This window comes from Lampetra fluviatilis, chromosome 37, assembly GCF_964198595.1.
Source record: "Lampetra fluviatilis chromosome 37, kcLamFluv1.1, whole genome shotgun sequence".
In the NCBI taxonomy this organism is placed as follows: Eukaryota; Metazoa; Chordata; class Hyperoartia; order Petromyzontiformes; family Petromyzontidae; genus Lampetra; species Lampetra fluviatilis.
In genome coordinates this window covers 3,541,649-3,563,229 of record NC_136311.1, presented here as the reverse complement: position 1 = coordinate 3,563,229, position 21,581 = coordinate 3,541,649, and the positions used below count along the sequence as shown (strand labels likewise).

Sequence of the window (21,581 nt, the reverse complement as noted above, 5' to 3'; positions counted from 1 at the left end):
CAGGAAAGGCCGCAGCTGCCCACAATGAACTGTACCGCTTGTGTTTGGACGGAGCGAACCTTCCTCTCGCCTAACCGTGACTTCACCATGCATTCCCATCGCTTCCTGTTTGCCCTGTGAAACATCCTTGACTCAATGCCTTGGTGACGCCGATAGGTCGGTATGCGTTGGCAGCCCAATCATGGCCTCTAGCCGTGGTGAGTTTCTGTGGTCCGTCTTGAGTACGGGCGATGGACCAGCTCTCGCCTGCATTTGGCAGCGGTCATTATGATTGAGTTGTTAACACATTTGTGAAAACCCCGCAGGGTTCATTTAAGGCGCGCGCACACGCACGCAGAATTACGCCTGTAGGTGTATTCTGTGTCGCTCTTGAAACCGGACTAATTTTTTTAACTGGAAGTGCATCGCGACGCATGCATCAACGCCATCGGGTTGAAATTTTCACGCTCCAAGTTTGTATAGCTTTTTTGTGCAGGTCAGTGCTTTTTCCTGTGATCCGTTGTTGGTCTCGCAACTGCTGCACTTGGGCTGCGTTAATGGCCAACGCTGTCGTGCCGACACGCAGATGGATTAGCGAGTGGGTCCTCAGAGCTGAGTCGTGATGAAGCAGTCAACACTGAACGAGGGCTTGTAGCTTTATTTCTGAATTAACGTTGGTGTCGGTGAATAAGTTTGATTACACTCCCACAGCAGGAAGAATTTTCTGTATCCGTGTAAAATGTTCATGTTGTGCAAAATCGGAGAAATGCGATATAATTTTGGACGTTAATATTGACTCCGATAAAACACTATGGGTGAAGTGGAAGGTAGAGCGCGTGGTTAGTGCCTGAACCCGGCGACCCGAGTTCGATTCCCGGCCATGGCAAGTCGTGTGAGAGCCATTCCTGCCCTGCCCCAGTGCACCAACCCGCACTGACCAGCGTGAAGTACGGTCAAAGAATCCACAACAACCCAGGACTAACATGGCCATGGGGAGACGTTCATCCATTTTGGTGGATTGAGAATGGCAAGAGTGACTGAGCGCTCTAAATGTAGGCACATTCCGTTGCTGCCAGCTCAAAACTGATACCCCCGCTAGTACCCGATCAGTGCGGCCAAGATGCTTGCGGTGACGGACGTCGTTTCGCGGCCCGTTTGGAAGCGTTAGGCCTCTCGTGTGAAACGAAGTCGCGGGTTGATTCGGCACGAGGGTCATAGGTCACCCCCACCCCTGGTGATTGGCTGAAGGCTCGAGGATGTTTAGACGAGGGGATTGTGATGATGCTTCAGTGAGGGAAGTGATTTGATGAGGAGACGCGATGATGTTTATTTGAAGGTATGGACGATGAAAAGATAAGGAGGCAGACTTTATATAGCTGCGATGATTGATTATATAAAGGGGATGCGATCACGTATGTACGAGTGAATGGACGATGGGTAGATGAGGAGATGGACGATGATCTGGAGATGAGGGGATTATTATGATGATGATGATGTTGCTGCTTGGGCTGTAATTATGTTTAGATAAGCAAGAGATGATGTGTAGCTGTGGTTACGTTTGGAAGGATGATGTCAATATGAAGGGGTGATGTGTAGATGAGGGAGTGATGATGGTGTACAGATGAGGGGCGTGCTGATGATGTATGGATTAGGGGGATGATGATAATTATGTATGGATGAGGGGGATGACGATGTATAGATGAGGAGATTATGATGATGATGACGATGTTACCGTGAGCGAGACGCGCGTGTGGTGCTGCCCCCCCCCCCCCCACTATCCGCCCTTGCCCCCGTGGTTTGCTGCCCTCTTCGCAGAGCGGAACCGCGCGGGAGGGCGCCTCGCCTCGGTGGCCACTCGGCGCATGGTGGCGCTCTTCGACTACGACCCGAGGGAGAGCTCCCCCAACATCGACATCGAGGTGCGTGGCGGGTGGCCGGGCAGCACATCGCGCACACGGCGGCGCCATCGTCACTGCCGTCACCATCGCTGTTGTAATCACAATCACTGCCGTCGCCATCGCTGTTAGAATCACGATCACTGCCATCACCCGTCGCTGTTAGAATCACAATCACTGCCGTCATCGTCATCGCTGTTAGAATCACAATCACTGTCATCACCATCTATGTTGTAATCACAATCACTGCCATGACCCATCGCTGTTAGAATCACAATCACTGCCGTCACCATCTATGTTGTAATCACAATCACTGCCATCACCCATCGCTGTTAGAATCATAATCACTGCCGTCATCGTCATCGCTGTTAGGATCACGATCACTGCCATCACCCATCGCTGTTAGAATCACAATCACTGCCGTCATCGTCATCGCTGTTAGGATCACGATCACTGCCATCACCCATCGCTGTTAGAATCACAATCACTGCCATTACCATCGCTGTTGTAATCACAATCACTGCCATCACCCATCGCTGTTAGAATCACAATCACTGCCGTCATCGTCATCGCTGTTAGGATCACGATCACTGCCATCACCCATCGCTGTTAGAATCACAATCACTGCCATTACCATCGCTGTTGTAATCATAATCACTGCCATCACCATCGCTGTTAGAATCACAATCACTGCCGTCATCGTCATCGCTGTTACGATCACGATCACTGCCATCACCCATCGCTGTTAGAATCACAATCACTGCCATTACCATCGCTGTTGTAATCACAATCACTGCCATCACCATCGCTGTTGTAATCACAATCAATGCCATCACCATCACTGTTGTAATCACTTCCATCACCATCGCTGTTAGAATCACAATCACTGCCATCACCATCACTGTTGTAATCACTTCCATCACCATCGCTGTTATAATCACAATCACTGCCATCACCATCGCTGTTGTTGTAATCACAATTAATTCCATCACCATCGCTGTTAGAATCACAATCACTGCCATCACCATCACTGTTATAATCACAATCACTGCCATCACCATCGCTGTTATAATCACAATCACTGCCATCACCATCGCTGTTGTTGTAATCACAATTAATTCCATCACCCATCGCTGTTAGAATCACAATCACTGCCATCACCATCACTGTTATAATCACAATCACTGCCATCACCATCACTGTTGTAATCACTTCCATCACCATCGCTGTTATAATCACAATCACTGCCATCACCATCGCTGTTGTTGTAATCACAATTAATTCCATCACCATCGCTGTTAGAATCACAATCACTGCCATCACCATCACTGTTATAATCACAATCACTGCCATCACTATCACTGCCATCATGATTACTAACATCACTTTCAACATCACTACCAACCACGATGTCTCCATCCGGCTGGTTGCCACTCTGAACTCACAATCAGGCGGCTACATATTCAATCTTGATTGGTCGACTCCAGGGTCGATACAATTACAGTAGTACCATGTTGTGCGTGTTGGTGACCTATGGATGGACTGGCCTCGGCCGCAAGAATGTGGAATATATGCTGCAGGATCAGGTCTACCAATGGAGATGATGACCCTGGTTCATGCACATTTCAGCAGGGACGCATTGTGTTGTGACCGTTAGTTCCACCTTGGGGTCAGCTGAGTTTGATTCCTGGCCAAGGCTAAAATCAGCAGCAAGTGATATCTTAACCAGTCCTGTTTCTCCCTTCAGCGGACTATACAATTTTATTATATAACGATTGCCACTGTATTATTATTGTTACTACAATGTTGTCATTGCTAATGATAATTATTATCAATAGCCCGTAATTATAAATAAGTGGCTGGGAGTGACGAGGTTGTTGTGTGTGTGTGTGTCGGATGAGATGTTGACGAAGCGTTCCTCTGCCTCAGATGGAGCTGACGTTCTGTGCGGGCGACATCATCTTCGTGTACGGGGAGATGGACGAGGACGGCTTCTACTACGTACGCCGGAGTCCGCCCTCGTCGCGTGTCCCGTCGCTTGCAACCATGACTCGATGATGAGAAAGCCGTCGCACGACAGCAAATCGCTCGCCTCGTCCCGCTCTCTAACAGCGGCGGGGAGCCTACAGCGCACGACCGCTTCAAAGCGGCCCGCCAACGATACGTATCCGGCGCTCTGCGAGCATCGTAGCCGTGCTAATCGCATCCTAGAGGGGGGAATATTTTCTACCTGGCAACCACACCGTGTTTCTAAATCGAGCGCACCGAGTCATTTGTTACTGCAGTGGCCTCTTGCAGTGGCAGTAGTGGCTCAGGTGTGTGGTGATATGTGGTTGCCCATCAAAGGTATTTGAAAGTCCTCTTTGGCGCTCGGCATAGAAAAGATTCCCCACCTCTGCTTCGCAGGAACGAACAGAAAATAAGTCGCTCTTCTCTTTGCGGATACACGCCTGGGTTGTGTGCGTCTCGGGCTGTCCGACACGGGTCTGAAACTTTGTTAATGAGAAAAAAGACTCGCCTTAATTAGCCACTGCATTATAGCACTCTAGTGACATCACTAGGACATCACTCTCATACACTTTAATATATAAAATGGAGTAATGTCACGTGATACTATGATCCTCCGTGACAGCTCATAGTAAGTTATTTGTACTCGATAATAGCGGCTGATGCTCTGGATTATAGCCTCCCATAATGCGGTACAGTATTTACAATTTCGACATTGAATATATTTTCTCGTTGACATAATGGCCGATACAGTTGTTAATAGATACTCTTAAGAGTATTTCTCACCATTTATTGTAAACTTGATGCATTTGTGTAATATATTCAACATTGGCGTGTGCATGTGGATGACGCGTAGATGTGTGTCTGTGTTTATTCTTCTGCCGTGCGGTTGTGCTGTGGACGCAGGGGGAACTGAACGGAATGAGAGGCCTTGTTCCATCGAACTTCCTGGAGGAAGTTCCAGACGATGTAGAGGTAACGCCCGGAGCACGGATGCCCACCACATCGATGAAGATCGTGTGTTTGTCTGTGATGGTTTTGTGGATTAGGGTGGTTGTTCACGTCACAGAATAAGTAAATGTGCAGTGACTGCTTGCCCAAGCCTTTTCTATTTGGCCATCTAGAGAGGGCTAAATGAGTGTGGCATGGCCAAATGAACAGACAGGTTGATATGGTTTGGGGGAATTGGATCCGAGTGGACTTGCCGATGTCAAGATCGGCCTACTGGGCAGTTGCAGGCCCATAACAGCTGGTTCTGTCCCGTGACTTCTTTCAAGGGAGCATTCCACACTTCACGTGACGGCCTCAAGGTGCACCTAGCCTGGCTAAAGTGCTTTGGTGACGTCAGCATCACGTAGTGGCGACGAACGGCGGCCGTTGGAGTTGTAGGTGCGTGTACGCATTCCGCAGGTCACACTGAGCGAGGCAGGCACCTCGCCGCCCCTGTCGCGATACCCGCCCCCGCCACGCGACTCCCGGGATCCGCGCGAGCGGAGGGACCCCCCGCACCGCGACCCCCACCGCGACCCCCACCGCGATCCGCCGAGGGAGCCCCCGCGGGACCCCCACAGGGAGCCCCCCCACAGGGAGCGGGAGGCACGCGAGCCCAGGGACCTTCGCGACCTCCGTGACCCCCGCGACGCCACTCACCGCAAAGATAAACGGGTACGGTGCCAGCTCGCGAGCCGCTCTCCGCCTGGAGCTGGGAGCATCGGCCGTGTCAGCTACCTGGTTTGTGGTTCTGGGACAAGGTCACGGTCAGGTCACCGGTTCAGGATGGGGATGAGAGTGGGGGTGAACCTTCCAAGGTTTGAGTCAGCTGACCAGTTTGGATTTGTGGTTCAGGTCAGAGGATCAGTTCAGAATGGGATTTGTTAAGGCCGATAGACCAGTTCTGGGTGTAGCTGGCGTGAGGTCGTGACCGAGGTCAAGGGCACGATCACCCTGTGACCTTGCAAACTATGAGGATCATGGTGCAAAGTTAGCGGCGGTGAAGGTCACACGGGGCAGGGAGAATCAACACCGAATTAAAATGACGTGATCAGACAGCCCAATCAGCGTCTTCTAAAATTTTACTGTGCTTGTATATCGTATGAATATGTTTGTAAACTTTGAGTTTAATTGATTAATGAACTAATGTACAGTATTTGTGTATTTGTGCATGTTTGTCTTTATGTAGTGGGGAGCGGTAGTGTAGAGGTTAGTGCTCTGCGCGACGAACCTGGCGATCTGAGTTCCATTCCCGCTCACAGCCATCACCAGTGGAGATCATCTGAACCAGTCATGAACCTCCCCTAGGTCGACTCAGCCTCAAATTAGTACCTGGTGTGGTGTGTAAACATCACCACTGGGGAGACAAAGGCGGCCCGGTGTGATGTTGGCCACCCACCCCTTCGTGTGCCGTGCCGGCCTTCATAGGTACTCGCTAACAGCACTTGCCCCAACAGTCTGTTCAGGCTGTACGGGGGATCTTTGTCTTTGTTTGTTTTTATGTTGCTCAACTCATTAATAAGGCTATAGCGGGACAATCAATTCCAACTGTGTGGCTCTGTGCATGTGTATGCACGTATGTATGTATGTGTATTTGGAGTGCGTTAGTGCAATGGTTAGTGTGCTGTGTTACGAACCCAGAAAACAGAGTTAGATTCAGGCAGTTGAGGGGCTGTGAATTGTGATCTACCGACAGTCCAGCCCTGTTGCGTGACCCCGGTCACGCAGTTCCAGCCACTGGCACGAATCCCCTGCGTTGGCACACGCACACTTTTACTGTGAGAAGTGAATGCTTGTAATATCTTCCAGGGGAATGCTCATTGTCGGGATAGAGACACGTAGGGCTGCCTAGAGCTGACGCCCGGGTCCCGTTGGATGTGGCGTCGTGCTGCTGCATGTGTCCAATCATTGTCCGCTTTAATTTGTCCATCTTCACCAAACACTAACCCCCAGGACTGCCCATAGGTGGTTAGGATAGGGGCAATTTGGTCCAGGCCTCACACAAAAGAGGGCCCCAAAACGAGCCTATGTTGTTGTCGCGAATGAATAAGGAGACCCCACGAAGCAGCGTGCCTCGGGACTCACTCCAGGAACCCCTGGGCAGCCCTGCTAACCCCAACCACATCACGTCTCACTTTCATCATCTCTCGTCTGGTTTTGCTCATGCTTTTTTCAGTTCGTTTTGCCTTTTTTGTTCTCTTGTGTCCTGTTTGGCTGCACACCATGTAACTGTTTTTTTGTTTGTTTGTTTTATTCTCTTCTGCCATCCCGTCGCCGCCTGCAGAAGAAGAGCGTGCATTTCACACGCTAACTAACACTGACCTAGTAGGAGTCACGTAAGTGTGCCAGACTCGGCGAAGGTACCTTTCCAACCCGGGGCTCAGGTTAACGCAGGCTGCCCAGGTTGCGCTTGTCGGTTGCCTCATTTTTCAGTTCAGCGGGCACGCGAACTCGCCACTCGTGCCGTGCCTTACCCTCAGCCCTGGGATCCGCTTGCGGCTTGCCGGCAGCAGCGCACGTGAACCAAACGCAGTTTTTGCGTTCGCATTGAGGGCCAACGATTTACAGTGAAATCCGGACCATCGCCTCCTGCCATCTGGGCCCCCGCATAAAAAAATGCGAATCGCGAGAGAGTGCGACACTCTCATTGCCGTTCATTTAAGACTGCTCCTGTACTGTAAGCAACCGAGTCCTGCGGTCCAGTATTTGTTTTGTGGGGGTGACCCTGGGCTGTGATTGGAGTGTCCTCTTCACACCGCCCTGGCTATAGCTGCTGCACGACAAGTCGGAACGGATGTCAGTTGACCTCGTACGAAGGTATCTTCATCCAGCTCGGCCGGTTGCTGTAAGATTCGAGATGTACAATGATGCGTGCTGCCTCGTGGCGTGCGTGAGACGATGCTGTAGTTAAGGAGGAAAGAGTCAAGTGGGACAAAAAAATATCGGTTCGATTGCCGCACGACAAATGTCGCTAGAGCTGAGTGTGTGAGGTGCACCGCCCAGTGAGGATAACGTCACCTTCCAGGGGCTGTTCTCTATGACGGGCGATGCACCGCTTCCTGCGAGTTGGAAATTACGCTTTTGTTTCATGACATGACGCCAGTGGCCTCATTGGGATGTGCAGCAAACACGTAAGCGATGCAGTTCTGCGCTTGGCTGTGCGAGGTAAGGCGCTTAAGCCAGTTCTGCTGGGTTTATTTTTGGTTACAAGTGGAGCCGTCCTCAGGGAAAATTGCGTTGTTTCTTTTCTCGATTTGATGAATCTCAGTTGCGCAGCATGGTATTCAATCGCTCGTTTAATGACATCACGCGCTCGTTTAATGACATCACGTGCTCGTTTAATGACATCACGCGTTCGTTTAATGACATCACGCGCTCGTCAGACCTTAGCATGAATAAAAATGTTTTGCTGATATTTCAAACTTATCAAAGCTAGAGTTAAATGAAGATGACCTTTTAGCACTCGAGCTGTTTTTTGCTGCGTTTCTGTTCCCTGGGCAGTAAAATTTTATTGCGATCACACTGACGCACGTTTGGTCCCAATGCAGTTTTATTTCCATTGCATTACTTTCCTCCTTAAAAAATTAAACCCACGATGCCTGGGAGAAAATTCCATTTACCAAGATAATACAGCAGTGAAAAAGCATCGGTGTCCATCTCACAGGTGAAACATCCCTGAGTTTTGCCTTTCGATTCCTGGCATATCAAGCTGATGAAATAACCACAGCTATACAGTACATTGAGATTTACGATGCCTAGTAGAGTTTACATAATGTGGTAAATGGGATTTGAGCAAACTTTAGTTGCCAATTCTGTTGTTCATTTACATTTTTAGTTTTGCTGTGCAGTGCCTGATATTTACACAGTACTAGCTGTTTACCGTGGAATATTGTGTATCCGACAGTTTATAACAATCACGCGATAGATGTGTCACTTTTACCGCGAGCAAATGATCACGTTCCAATTACAATTCTTGGCCTGTGAATCGCACGAAACAAAGTGCATATTACAATTTAGGCCTTGCGTTGTAATAACTCACAAGCATGCCCAAAATTATCGTAAATTCAACACGTCTATGATACAATGAAGTCAATAATGCACAACCAACTAAAGAACAAAACGACTTACATTGAAATGGATAAATCGTCGATCTCTCTGCCTCCGTTTTCATTCATTTGTTTCCCTCGCGGTATTTGGCCTCAGGCGGATCGGGCGGCCAGGATGGGCGCCTCGAGGGCGATGACCTCTTCGTCGCCGGGGTCCTCGTCAGCCGGGTCACCTACGCGCGCACGCGGAGCAGGCAGCCCGTCGAGCAGCCGGGACGGCTCTCCGGGGAAGCGGCGCGGCCTTCTGTCCAAGGGCAAGAAGCTGCTCAAGAAGCTCGGCAAGTGAAGAGGGTGGTGGCCCTTGTCGATGGATGACGAGGAAGAAAGAGCTTGGCATTAGAAACTGCCGAAGAGCGAAATGATCATAACCCCCGAGAGGTCAAAGAATTGTCCTTCATAGTTGTTGAGAAGGAAGACGAGTGGCAGCGACGACTTTAAGTGCACAAAGCGGAGAAGAAAACGGGGTTCCTCTACTCTGTGGGGGTTCGGCCGCAGTTGCATAGATGTGCACATTTGGACTTCTTCATGCCAAACGAGAGCCCACGTAAAAAGGACATTTGAATTTCCATGCACCGATGCATTCCTTTATATTCTCCAGCATGTGTTGTAGCATACAGTGTCGCTGCGTTGTGTTTTTGGACAAATGCGGAGGAACCTGCGCTTGTGGACGTTGGTGATATTTACAGGGGAATTCCAAGGAAATTGGTGCATTTTGCACGGGAATGGCCGAAACATCGTGGACACTGACATTCATCGGCGGCAAAAAAAGCACCCTACAGCAGTGCCCAAGAGCTCCAAGATGTAGGGCTTTGTTGAATCTCGTTTAAGTTGCATTCTTGAGGGTTAAAGACGTTTATTTTTAAATCATTGTTTAAAAAAAAAACCTGCTTCTAATTTTACCAAATACACAATTGCAATTTCAAAGGAACGTGTAAATCATCCTAACAGGACCAGCAATCACCATCAAGGGACTTGTGAGCCCCCTGCCGTGCAGCTACTCGGGACAGCACACATAGGGTCCGTGCCAGGATTGGGAAAGCATGTGTTCGTGCGTGCGTGCGGTGCGTGGTGCGGTGCGTGGGAGCGAGCGAGTGTGCGTTCGTTAGCACGCGAGAAGCTGTGCCTAAAGATGCGAGGGAGTGCTGCTCTGCGCCTGACGCCGACAAAGCCACGGCGCGGACTTCTCGGCGGAAAGGATCCGCGTGATAAGTTTGTATTTGTGCTGCATTGGACCTCGAACTTATTCCTGTTTTGTCGTGCGGAGATGCAACGAAGGTGGCAAAAAAATATATATCGTTTTTATGCACAAAAAAAATTACATTTTCAAATGTTCACGTGCAACGGACCTGACGAATATGAACCATGTGCATGAAGTGAATGTCCCCGCCGTGGGGTGTGGTGCCCACGCTGCCCCAGCTCTGACAAGCCATCGCTCCACACCACCACTACAGTGTTCCCACAACGCCCCGTGGACCGACGCGACACACGGCTGAGTCAAGCCCGCTTCCGTGTTCTCTGCTTTAAGTGATAACGATGGCCATATTTACAAGTCTAAGCCTCAGGGTTAAACACACGTACGTACACAGCATGTCGGCAGACTCTGCCCAGCCTTAAGTGCGCAGTTTTCCCCTGGGATTCGGATTCTGTCCTCTTGCCAGTAACTTTCGGCAGACCTTCCTTGACCGTCCTGTGCTTGAAGCAGTATTAGTCGTTCTGTATCCCACGATATTACCGTACACTGCAGTGCATCCGTGTTGCACCCCTAAGATTCGTTCAGTGGTGGTAACAAACGCGACACTACCGTGCTCATCCTCACTGCGTTAGGCCGTGGTGGTGGCCCCTGACCCTTCCCAGGTATTGCACCCTCCTAGAATTCTCCTTTTTAAAGTCCCATTGAGCGTCACTGCGTTCCATGACTGTCTACGGTGCTTAATGTTAGTTACAAAAAAAGTGTTAGCAGAATTCCAGATTCATATCAATGTCACATCTGTGTTTGTGCCGCTGGTGAAAGATGGCATCAGTATAGAAGAGGACCCTGGCAGTGTGGTCTTAACCCGATGGGTGAACGTCCTTTCAGACGTCCCTGCGCTTACACATTGCAGATAACGCGTGCTGGTGACCGATAGCAAAAAAAAACCTGTAAATGTTGCTGCCACCCACTACTAGCCCACGTACTCGCTAACCTCACTCCAGTGACTCTTGCGTGCTCCCCCCCCCCCCCCGTACTACTGTGTTGACATTTTTGGGCAATGCAAAAAAAAACTAACTTTGGATTGAGTTTCTGACCTTCTTTTCTAAACTTAACTTTTAACAGTGAATGGCCATAGCACAAGGCGGAGGCTGTAGTCTTATACATATGATGAAAATAGCATGCTCGATTGTTATTGTCGCTCTACTTGTGCTTCTTTTGTACATTATTGTTGGTATTTTTAAAAAAAGGCCTGTTTTATTCGTTGTTTTCCCAAACACCGGACTGTAACGCTACCCTATGTGTTTATGGAAGGAGTATCAGATTTGATGTGAAGGCATATGGGAGCCACGTGTGAGGCACAGTGGCGGTGGAGCGATGGGGCGAGTGGTTGCGACACAGTACAGACCACGCGGGAATGGGAACCAGGTTTTCCCGGATTCTTTTGCCCCTCGAGGCTTGAAGAGTCGAGTGCGAGAGTGTGCGTGTGTGAAAGTGCAATACCAATGTCGCATATAATTTGTTCAACATTCTTTTCAATAATACATTGGAGGATCAGAGCACACCACGTGGTATAGAGCACACCACGTGGTATAGAGTACTTTAAATGGATGTGTTTAAACACTGCAGTGATCTTACCAAATCATTTCCGGACATTGAAAATTCATGTCTCAGTTTTGTGATCCTGTTTAAAATGTAGGAATTTAGCACTTTGTGCAATGCTGAAGGAAATTTCACGAATCCTTATAAATATTCTTCAAGTCAAATCAAACTGCACATTGTGAATTAGACGACCTATCCCCCCACAGGATTAACAGTTTAAACATCGAATGATATAGACGTGTTTACAACTCCATCAAACCTGCTGGGTGGCGTGGGTGGTGACAGCTCTTCACTCGTGGTCAGAAGGTTGCGAAAACAGTGAGCACATCGTCCCTCTGCCGTCGGCAAAATAAGTCGGAATAACGGCGGTTGTCCTTTGGAGAGACTGGCCCCGGCAATGTGAATGTAGAATTTCCACCACTGGCTTAGAAACCGCAAGATGGAGACGAGCGCATCAATTGCTCGTTCGTTACCAGGGCTCTTCATACAATGGTGGGTAATTGCTTTTGTGTCTAACAGCCGTAGGCTAATGGCGAGAACTAAGGTGAGGCTTGCTGCGTTCGTGTTTACAGGAACGCCAACTGCTGTGCAGCGCGGGGCTTGCTTCCCCTTGGCTGCGCCTGCCCACCGGCTTGTCTGTGCTCGAGACCCTCGTCGGGGGAGGAGGCCGACCGTTAATGCCGAGACTCGGGGATAGGAAGGGGGCTCTCGCTTGGAGGGTTTTCAGTAAGGGCCCTAGGAGTTTGGGCTGGAGGGTGGCTGCTGATGTTGCGCGTCGCCACCGCGTGCGCTTGGATCATTCCCAGGGCTCCCCAGAGCTGGGTGGGAATTTGTGCATTTTGGCCCGGGCCTCGCACAAAAAATAGGGCCCCTCAACGAGCCTGTTTCTTTTGCCACAAATTAATGAATGGGTCCCACATGGCATTCTACCCTGGGCCTTCAACGCCGGGCATCCTGGAGCCTCTGGGCATCCCTGAAATTTGTCTGTTTCAACAGGAAGATGCTTTGGCAGTGCATTTCAATGGTCTCTGCTTAAGCTTTCACATTTTCTATTCTATTCTGGATTTATAAAGCGCCTTTCACCGAGGAGCTTGACAATGCTTGCCGACTGGTACAAAATGGAAAAATAAGGGAAGCATGGGCTCGTGCGGCCGCTAGTGACCAGGTTCGGAAAAGGACTCTGAGTTGTGGCAGCAGGGGAAGGAGGCGATGGTGCAGGAGGTTGAAAGAGTAATGGGTGGAGTGTGATCGTGCATGAGGCTGAAAGCAAGGGGTAGCGTGAAGGTGGATGGTATGATATGAAGTGAGTGCACGGAATGATAGGGTAAATGGGTTGCTAGGCTGAGCGTAAATGAGAGTAGATTGAGGGAGCAGGGGCCGTGGTGGTGTGGCGGCCAAGCAGTTGGGCTGCCCTGAAGGGCAGGGGTGAAGCAAGGTTCAGGGAACAAGAGGGTAGGGGCACTGACTAGAGATGAGGTAGTGCTCGGGGAACATGGGGGATGGGGTAATGACGAGGGTGGAGGGAGCGAGGGGAAGGCTGGGGCTGGGGAGGTGTTAGGGGCATTAGGTGGTGCAGGTAGAGGTGGCAGATGAGGAATGGGAAAAGATAGGACCTGAGGGCAGAGCGACAAGAGGGAAGCGAGGGGGAGAGTCTGACGTGGAGAGAGAGTTTGTTCCGGTGTATTAGTAGAGAGAAAGAGCGAAAGCGAGACTGGGCGCAGGGCGGCGGAGGGACGGCAAGACGATATGCAGCTTGTGACCGGAGTGGACATGATGAGACATATCAGGAAATGAGAGAAGAGAGGTAAGGTGGGGGGGGCAGTCTATGCAAAGCTTTGCAAACCAAGGTGAGCAATTTAAAGAGACAGTGGTGATAGATCGGAAGCTGATGAAGTTATTGAAGGAGAGGGGTGCAAACAGAGATGAAGGGAAGGTTAGAGATGATGCGTGCAGCTGAGTTTTGACTTTGTTGGTAATGACACATGCAGACGCCACAGTAAAGTCACGCTTGAGCTGAGACACGGGATGGTGTCAAGTTTAGCTTCTGTGTTGAACGCCCTTTTTGCGAAGCAAATTTTGAAAAGTTTGCTGACCAAGTAACTCTTGAAATGATCCTCACTTATCGATAACTTAAACTCTATACAACACGCAAGCTTTACCCCCCAGTGCATATGGGCTCACTCCAAAAGTAACTTCACCTTTTTTTGTGTGAACCACAGTGTAACTATTCGGGGTATAATTATGCATCGATTCATCGATCATTGTTGATTATGAAGCTGATAATACATGCATTGCATCACATTTTCAAGCAATGGCGTTTGTAGATCCGAATGTGTTATTTGTCCACGTGACCCCTGCAGATGCTGGATGCTGTTACATTTACCAAAATTAATCAAATCACCCAGGGTGGGTGTTAGTGACACTCGTTACACCCCTAGTGACCATGTTGATGACTATAACACATCCCCGAGACCACACCAATACTCAGTAACCCATTCACGCTACCTCTAACCCTCACCCCCAACACAAAGATCATGCCAGCTTCAGCAATGACTCTTTCGTAATTTACGAGCTGCAGAATCCATAATACCAAGGCACGTGCGCGTTCTCGTGCATTTGCAGTCAATGCCCTGTATGCTGACTTTGGCAAATTTCCAGCCGCGTGTATTGACTCTGCTCACTTAAAAGATAGCGGGCGGAAGGGTCGCGACCCCCCCGTGTCACTGACTCCGATTTCGCAGTGTCGGCTCGGGCCATTGAACGCGGCGACACTGTGGTTCTGTACACAAAAGGACATGGGTTCCCCAGCGTTTGTCCTTTGTCAGTTGGCTTGTTATTTATTCATAAGAGTATTTATCGGTTCAGCATGTAACTCAGTTTATTGGTGATACATTTAAGGACGTCTCAATTCCATCCGTGGTAATATATCTATTTTGGCCAAATGCCAAAAAAACATGTTTTTTTTCTTCCTCTCTGGTTATTAATTTACCACCTAAGTTTTAATAATTCTATTTTACTTTGGGTTTGTTTCGTATAAACCGTCAAGAGTCCTGCTGGGAATGTCGATGACTGGTGTCGATGTGGGCTTCGTGTAGAGTGGCACTGCAGGGCAATGGGATTTGGGGCCTCGTCGGCTGTCGAGGGTCATGTTATGACGTCTCTGTGCACCGTGAACACCAACAGTGAAAGGTGACTCGAATGTGACAAGGCCACTTTGAGGCGGAGAAAGCCTGAGTGCGTTGGCTCAACAGAGACCTTGATAGCCATGTTAGCCAAACAAAACCCCAGCCCTGCGTTGACCCAAATCACACGAGCCAACTAGATCCGAGCCCAACTCAAAGATGATTAGACCGTCACACAAACAACTACTCAATCAGACTCTAGCCCTAGCTACACCACCCAACCAAAACCAAGCACGATCAATAACCACAACACTTGTGTTCAACCACCACACTGCAGGCAAAAAAAACCCCTTTCTGCTTCTTCCCACGCACTGCTCAACATTTAATTCCTTCACATCATCAATGTTTTCCAAATTCGTATAACCTTGCTCATTTCAATAAATGTATTAACTCTGATCTGCAATACCTTCAAATCGTGCTGTTTGTTGATGGCGTCTTGGCATGGTGGGCCATTGCGTCCATGTTCAACAACCGTAAAAGTAAAAAACAATACTTAACCCAGTCCTAGCCTCAGTCGTAACTACCTTAGGCCAGACCAGATGATGCCAACCAGACCGTAATGCTGACCCTGACGCCACCTTGGCAACATGACCCATTTTTCATTAACTGCCGCACACTTGGTTTAAAAAATGTGACCACCTCTTGCGGTTGGAGTTTGGCCTGCTTTTCCATGCTGGCCAGACGTCTTTGAAGAGGTGCAAGTAGCCACACTTTACCCCCACCACATGCGATGCATCCTCTAAAGCCCACTGGAGTGGAGGCCCTTCCGTCAGCTATGAAAATCAGAAACGTAAATAAAATCCCCGTGTTACAATGTGTGATAATTTTGCGGATGGAAGACACTCACCACCCCAACGTTAGCTCTAGCCCTGATTCCGAGTCAACTGGCACTCATGCGAGCCCCCGCGCCGACTGTAACTCTACAAGGGCCTGAACCCATTTTCACTTTTCGTTCGCGTTTCAGTTTTGGTGTGGGCAGTGGCCTGCAGTGCGCGCGTGTGTTGTGTGCTCTCTGTGGTGACGTCTGTAGCGATGGTGGTGGTGTCCGTGTGGCTGTGCATGCTGTACATTCTGTGTACATACCAAACCCACCCTTTTTACATGATACTGTAATAAAGTGTTGGTATATTTTTAAATCAAAGCCCATCCGTGTGTTCCTGCATTGTCACAGTCCTTGCCAAGGTGGTCTGCTAATTGCTATTCTACACCTGGTTTCCAGATTACAGTATTATTTTAATTAGAGAAAAGGTAACGGTGGAGCCCTACAATTGCTTGCTCATGCCACTGCTGGGAGAACAGCGACCTCAACAGGAGTAGTTCTCAACCGGGGGTATGCGGCAATGTCCCAGGGGGTACGTGAGGGTGATTTATAAATGTGTGAAATTATATCGTACATAAGAGTCATTGGTGAATAATCGTGTATGAATCTGCCAATATAAAATAACTACGAAAATATTAAAATCCATATGGTAATCTAGAATTATATAAAAGACCTTTCTAAACTCACTGATCGTAAACAATGCGGATTTCCAAGAGTAACCAGCGGGCGCGAACAAATTCTGTCACGCATGTGTAGTGACATAGCGCTGGCTGCTGGCGGAAAAGGGTAACTGCGGTGTACGGCAGTACTCGCGTCAGCAGGCCACGATATATACCAGAGGGGGACATCTCGGGGAAAGGTCACAGAAGGTGCCCATCAGAAAGCCCCGGGAACTCGCTGGTAGGTTCCAGAAAGGGGGCGTGGTCAGGGCGGAGCGAGGCCACGCTGGGAGTATAAGGGGGGCCCCTGTGGGGGGCCTCGGGGCTGTTGCTGGAAGTGGGATCCCCGTTGTCCTGCTCAAGTTCACCGTCGTCACCATCTCCTCGTCGTCGTCTCCGTCTTCACCATCCCGGGGCGCTGCTAGTCAGACAGCCTACTAACCGTTCTAACTAAGTAGTGCCGCTGACAATAGATGGTCTTAATAATAAGTGTGCACCCACGTAGGGTGTTGTGTGTTATCCCAATGGTGCTTGTTAAATAAAATAAGTGCCTCCAAGTCTTACTGCCTCCGAGTTGAGTCACTTACACATGCATGGCGTCCGTTGACTATTTTTTTTGTATTCGCTCGCAGTTACTTGAGCTAGTTAGGATATACCTCACAAAATGGACAATTGGTTAAAATATTGACGTTCATTATTCATACATTTATTTATCAGAACCATGTTGGATCAGGTTGAGAACCACTGCTCTACAGAGTAGGCCACGTGTGTTGAGGTTAAGTGTCGCTGCTTCCACCTTTTCCAGTGTGGAAGAAGAGCAGCCAAATGACCTCCTCGAGAGGGGGGGGACCTTCGATCTCGAATGGAGGGCCCTTATACTCGTGGTTATGTGAGCAAGTATATTCCTGGGCTGCACCTTTACCAGGTGTACGGATGGACATTTCCCAGCATTCCCAATGACCAGCCAGTCGACTCAATAAACAAAAGCCCAAAAGTTAAAGTATTATAGTCTATTGTTCTTCCAAGTGAGGTCAGGAACAACGCGCCCCAACTTTGAGCTCCGTCTTCTCTCTCCCCTGCCCTATCTCGGAGGGTTTAAATGCTGGGGCGTTTGGGTACCAGTGGCTGAGCAGGTAGACTGCGACACAGTACACGCATCTCTGGGCGTTTCCAGTGGCGGCCCGTGACATCGACCCGACTCGGCATGACCAGTGACATCGCCACTCCAGGCGGGGCTCTTGTGAGTGACCTCTGAAAAGACGGCGTTCTAATTAAGAAAAACCTCGCCACGTTATTGGCCTTCCCTTGAAAGTGATAAAACTGTCTTATCTACCAACGGTGAGGCATTTATAAACGATAATAAACAAAACAACAAAGCACTCACATGCTGTTCCCACGACCCTCACGCCCACACTACAACAACCCCTTTGTCACTGCCAAAAGCCTAAAGAACAATAAAAAAAAATCAGCTGACACGACTCAACAAATTATCCAAGGCAACCAAGACACCGCGTACTGTACAACAACAGCCACATATCGTCGTACACCCACCTACTTAGTCCACTTTTCATTAGATACCTGTTTCGTTGTTGTGGCCACTGTCTCATTGTTATCTGTGGTAACTGTAACATCACTTTGTTTCCTACAAGAGCAGTGGCTCTTAACCTGGGTTCGATCGAACCCCAGGGGTTCGGTGAGTCAGGCTCAGGGGTTCGGCGGAGGTTAAGACACACACCTGACTCATATGATTCGTGATGACACGTCCGGCTTGGCCATCATTGGCTGCAAGTGATCACGCTACATCGCTTGGCCTCTCTGTGCTGCAGGGAATTTGGTGCGCTCGGTAGTCGACTTGTGACTGTCGTGATGGTACGTCGTGTGATTTCTTTCTTAATATTTTAATCCCTTCATACTAACTATGTCGAGCAAAAAAAAGTGGTCGGACGAATATGTACAATATGGATTCACATGTATAAAGGAACGTGATGGGAGTCAGCGTCCTAACTGCATGATTTGCAATGCCAAGTTGAGCAATTCTAGTCTAGCACCGGCAAAACTAAGGGAACACTTCCTTAAGCTGCATGGAGATGGGGAATACAAGAACACAACGCTCGCTGAATTCAAGGTGAAGAGAGCCAGATTCGATGAAAATGCTACTCTGCCTGTTCTCGGCTTTGCACCCATCAACAAACCGATCCTCACAGCATCGTACGAAATTGCTTACCTGATCGCAAAGCAGGGCAAACCACACACCATTGGTGAAACACTCATAAAACCAGCTGTGTTGAAGATGGCGAATATCATGCTGGGAAAAGCGGCTGAAGTTAAGTTATCCCAAATTCCTCTTTCAAATGACACCATCAGCGACAGAATAGAGGACATGAGCAAAGACATCTTGGCTCAAGTAGTTGCAGATCTGATTTCAAGCCCGGCAAAATTCAGCCTGCAACTCGACGAGACCACAGACGTTTCCAATCGAAGCCAGCTTGCTGTATTCATGCGCTATGTGAAAGACGACGTGATAAAGGAAGATTTTTTTTATTTTGTAAGCCTCTTACAACAACAACTAAGGCAGCCGATGTGAGGAAACTTGTGGATGACTTATTCAAAGACAACAATCTTTCGTGGGATATGGTTTCTGCAGTTTGTGCGGACGGAGCTCCAGTCATGCTGGGAAGAAAGTGTGGTTTTGGTGCGCTAGTGAAAGCCGATGCACCACACATCATTGTTACGCATTGTATTCTGCACAGGCATGCGTTGGCAACAAAAACCTTGCCTCCAAAACTGACAGAAGTATTACAAATTGTAGTGGAATGCGTGAACTATGTGCGAAATAGTGCTCTGAGGCACCGCATCTTCAGTGAGCTGTGTAAAGAAATGGGCTCTGAATTCGAGGTACTTCTGTACCATTCTAACGTTCGGTGGTTATCCCGGGGACAGGTGCTGAATCGTGTTTTTGCCATGCGTGTGGAATTAGCCCTGTTTTTGCAAGAGCACCAATATTGTCATGCAGATTGCTTCAAAAATTCTGAGTTCATTCTCATTTTAGCGTACATGGCTGATATCTTCGCAGCTCTCAATCATCTCAATCAGCAGATGCAGGGCGGTGGAGTCAACATCATTGAAGCGGAAGAAAACCTGAAGGCTTTTCAAAAAAAGCTACCGTTATGGAAACGACGAACAGAGAACGATAACTTCGCAAACTTTCCCCTGCTGGACGACTATGTAAGTAATATCGAAGATGTATCTGGAATCGGAGACATGTCTGTACCCGCGGAACTGAAGTAAGCAATTTCCACACACTTAGATGAGCTTGCAAAGTCTCTCGACGGATACTTCCCTACAAGAGAGTCATATCCAGCATGGGTGAGACAGCCGTTCGCGTTTAGTGTTGAGACAGCAGATGTCAATGATGAATACCTCGACGAAATCATTGAAATTCAGCAGAGCCAGGCTCAACAGCAACTCTTCAGAACAACAACGCTCTCAACGTTTTGGTGTCAACAAATGGTAACGTACCCTCTTATTGCTAAGAAATCCCTGGAGATTTCCATATCGTTTGCTACAACATATCTTTGCGAGCAATCCTTTTCGAGGATGCTGGACATAAAAACGAAGAAAAGGAACAGACTTTGTTGCGAAAATGATATGAGAGTGGCACTTGCCAAGGTGAAGCCGCGCATTTCTGAACTGGTCTCTGAAAGGCAACAGCAGAAGTCACATTGATTTGCAGTAAGTATTCATTATTATGTTTTTGTGTGAAAATCATGTTTTGCTGGTTTTGTTCTTTGAACACAGTGATGTTGATGCACGGTTCATTTTGTGCACCAGTAAAACATATACCTATGTTTTGAATTTGAAAAAATCCGATTTTATTTTTCCAATTAAGAAGGGTTCGGTGAATGCGCATATGAAACTGGTGGGGTTCAGTACCTCCAACAAGGTTAAGAACCACTGTACTAGAGCGATGTGAGCGGTGTGAGCTGCTCTATTTGCACAGTGCGACCTCGCGTCGTGACATCGTCTCGTACCAACCACGGGCGCCCTTCTCACCGCCCTGAAGGGGGGTCAAAGGGCGTGGACAAAATGCGAAGTTCATCGCAACGAATGAAGAAGGGAAATCTCTCACTCGGAGGACGCCTTCAGAGCCGCACAAATCATACTGCGTTGTTGCAGCGGTTTCTACAATGAACTTAAAATGGTATTTTCGTTAGGCAATTCACGTTGAAAGTATCATTATTTTAAAACAACAATAAAACTTACACACCCAGTGTGTGTACTTGTTCTAGATTTGAAGCTTTCGTGACTGCAAGGATTCATACTCTTAGGTTATTTTCGTTAAAGTCACGTAGGAAAAAATAAAAATAATAAAATAAAATAATAATAAATGAAAATAACTATTAAATCACATTGAGTTATTTCATTTATTATTCTTTTCTTTTATTGTTATTATTTTTTTACCTACGTGACTTTACCGAAGAAACCTAAGAGTATGTGTGTACTTTCAGGTTTTTTACTTTTAGGTTCCATTACATCTATCGACTCGAGTTGGATCGATCAAAATGAACAATTATCACTCGTACAAAAACGGCAAACAATAAAACAAAAGTATCAAATAGGTTAACATCTCGTACCTGCAATATATTTCATATCACAACACCGCAACTGAATTCCTCCGTTAAATGGGATTGAGCACCAATGTTAAACATTTTAAACAAGTATTTTAGACATTGAAATCAACTGTAACATGAAAGTCTTCATTGTGCACATTTTTTAACGACCAACATTAACTCACTCAACGGTCGATTAACATTACCGAGTTTCCCGTCACTCGATTGACATTCGAGTAACATCAACTTAAGTTGTATATTATTGGAGCTAATGTAGAATGCAGCTTACCGGTTCAAAATCCATGCCTCTACTGTGCACGTGGGTCCAATTTATGATCACCATTGCCTGATTTAGATACTTTTCATAATAAATAATCATTACATTAAATAATTCGAATAATAAATAATAATGATTACACTACCTTGTTTTGCCCATCCTAGGACGGAAGCTATAATATTTACCAAAAAATTTAGTAGAGTATAATTGTATCTTGTGTAAATTTAATGGCAGTGAATCTTGCACTTAAGTATGTCATCAAACA

At 47.9% G+C, this 21,581-nt stretch overlaps 1 protein-coding gene across 1 annotated transcript in view; it reads left to right on the top strand.

Moving 5' to 3' along the window:
* RIMBP2 (RIMS binding protein 2) overlaps nt 1-16,091 on the top strand; it is a 40,894-nt gene extending 24,803 nt beyond the window's left edge. The window contains exons 22-26 of the mRNA XM_078873968.1: nt 1,795-1,898; nt 3,804-3,875; nt 4,788-4,856; nt 5,292-5,546; nt 9,075-16,091. Of these exons, the coding sequence (XP_078730094.1) occupies nt 1,795-1,898; nt 3,804-3,875; nt 4,788-4,856; nt 5,292-5,546; nt 9,075-9,263 (689 nt within the window). The 3' untranslated portion in view covers nt 9,264-16,091. The remainder of the gene's footprint in view (nt 1-1,794; nt 1,899-3,803; nt 3,876-4,787; nt 4,857-5,291; nt 5,547-9,074) is intronic.
* Nucleotides 16,092-21,581: the final 5,490 nt, after the last annotated feature.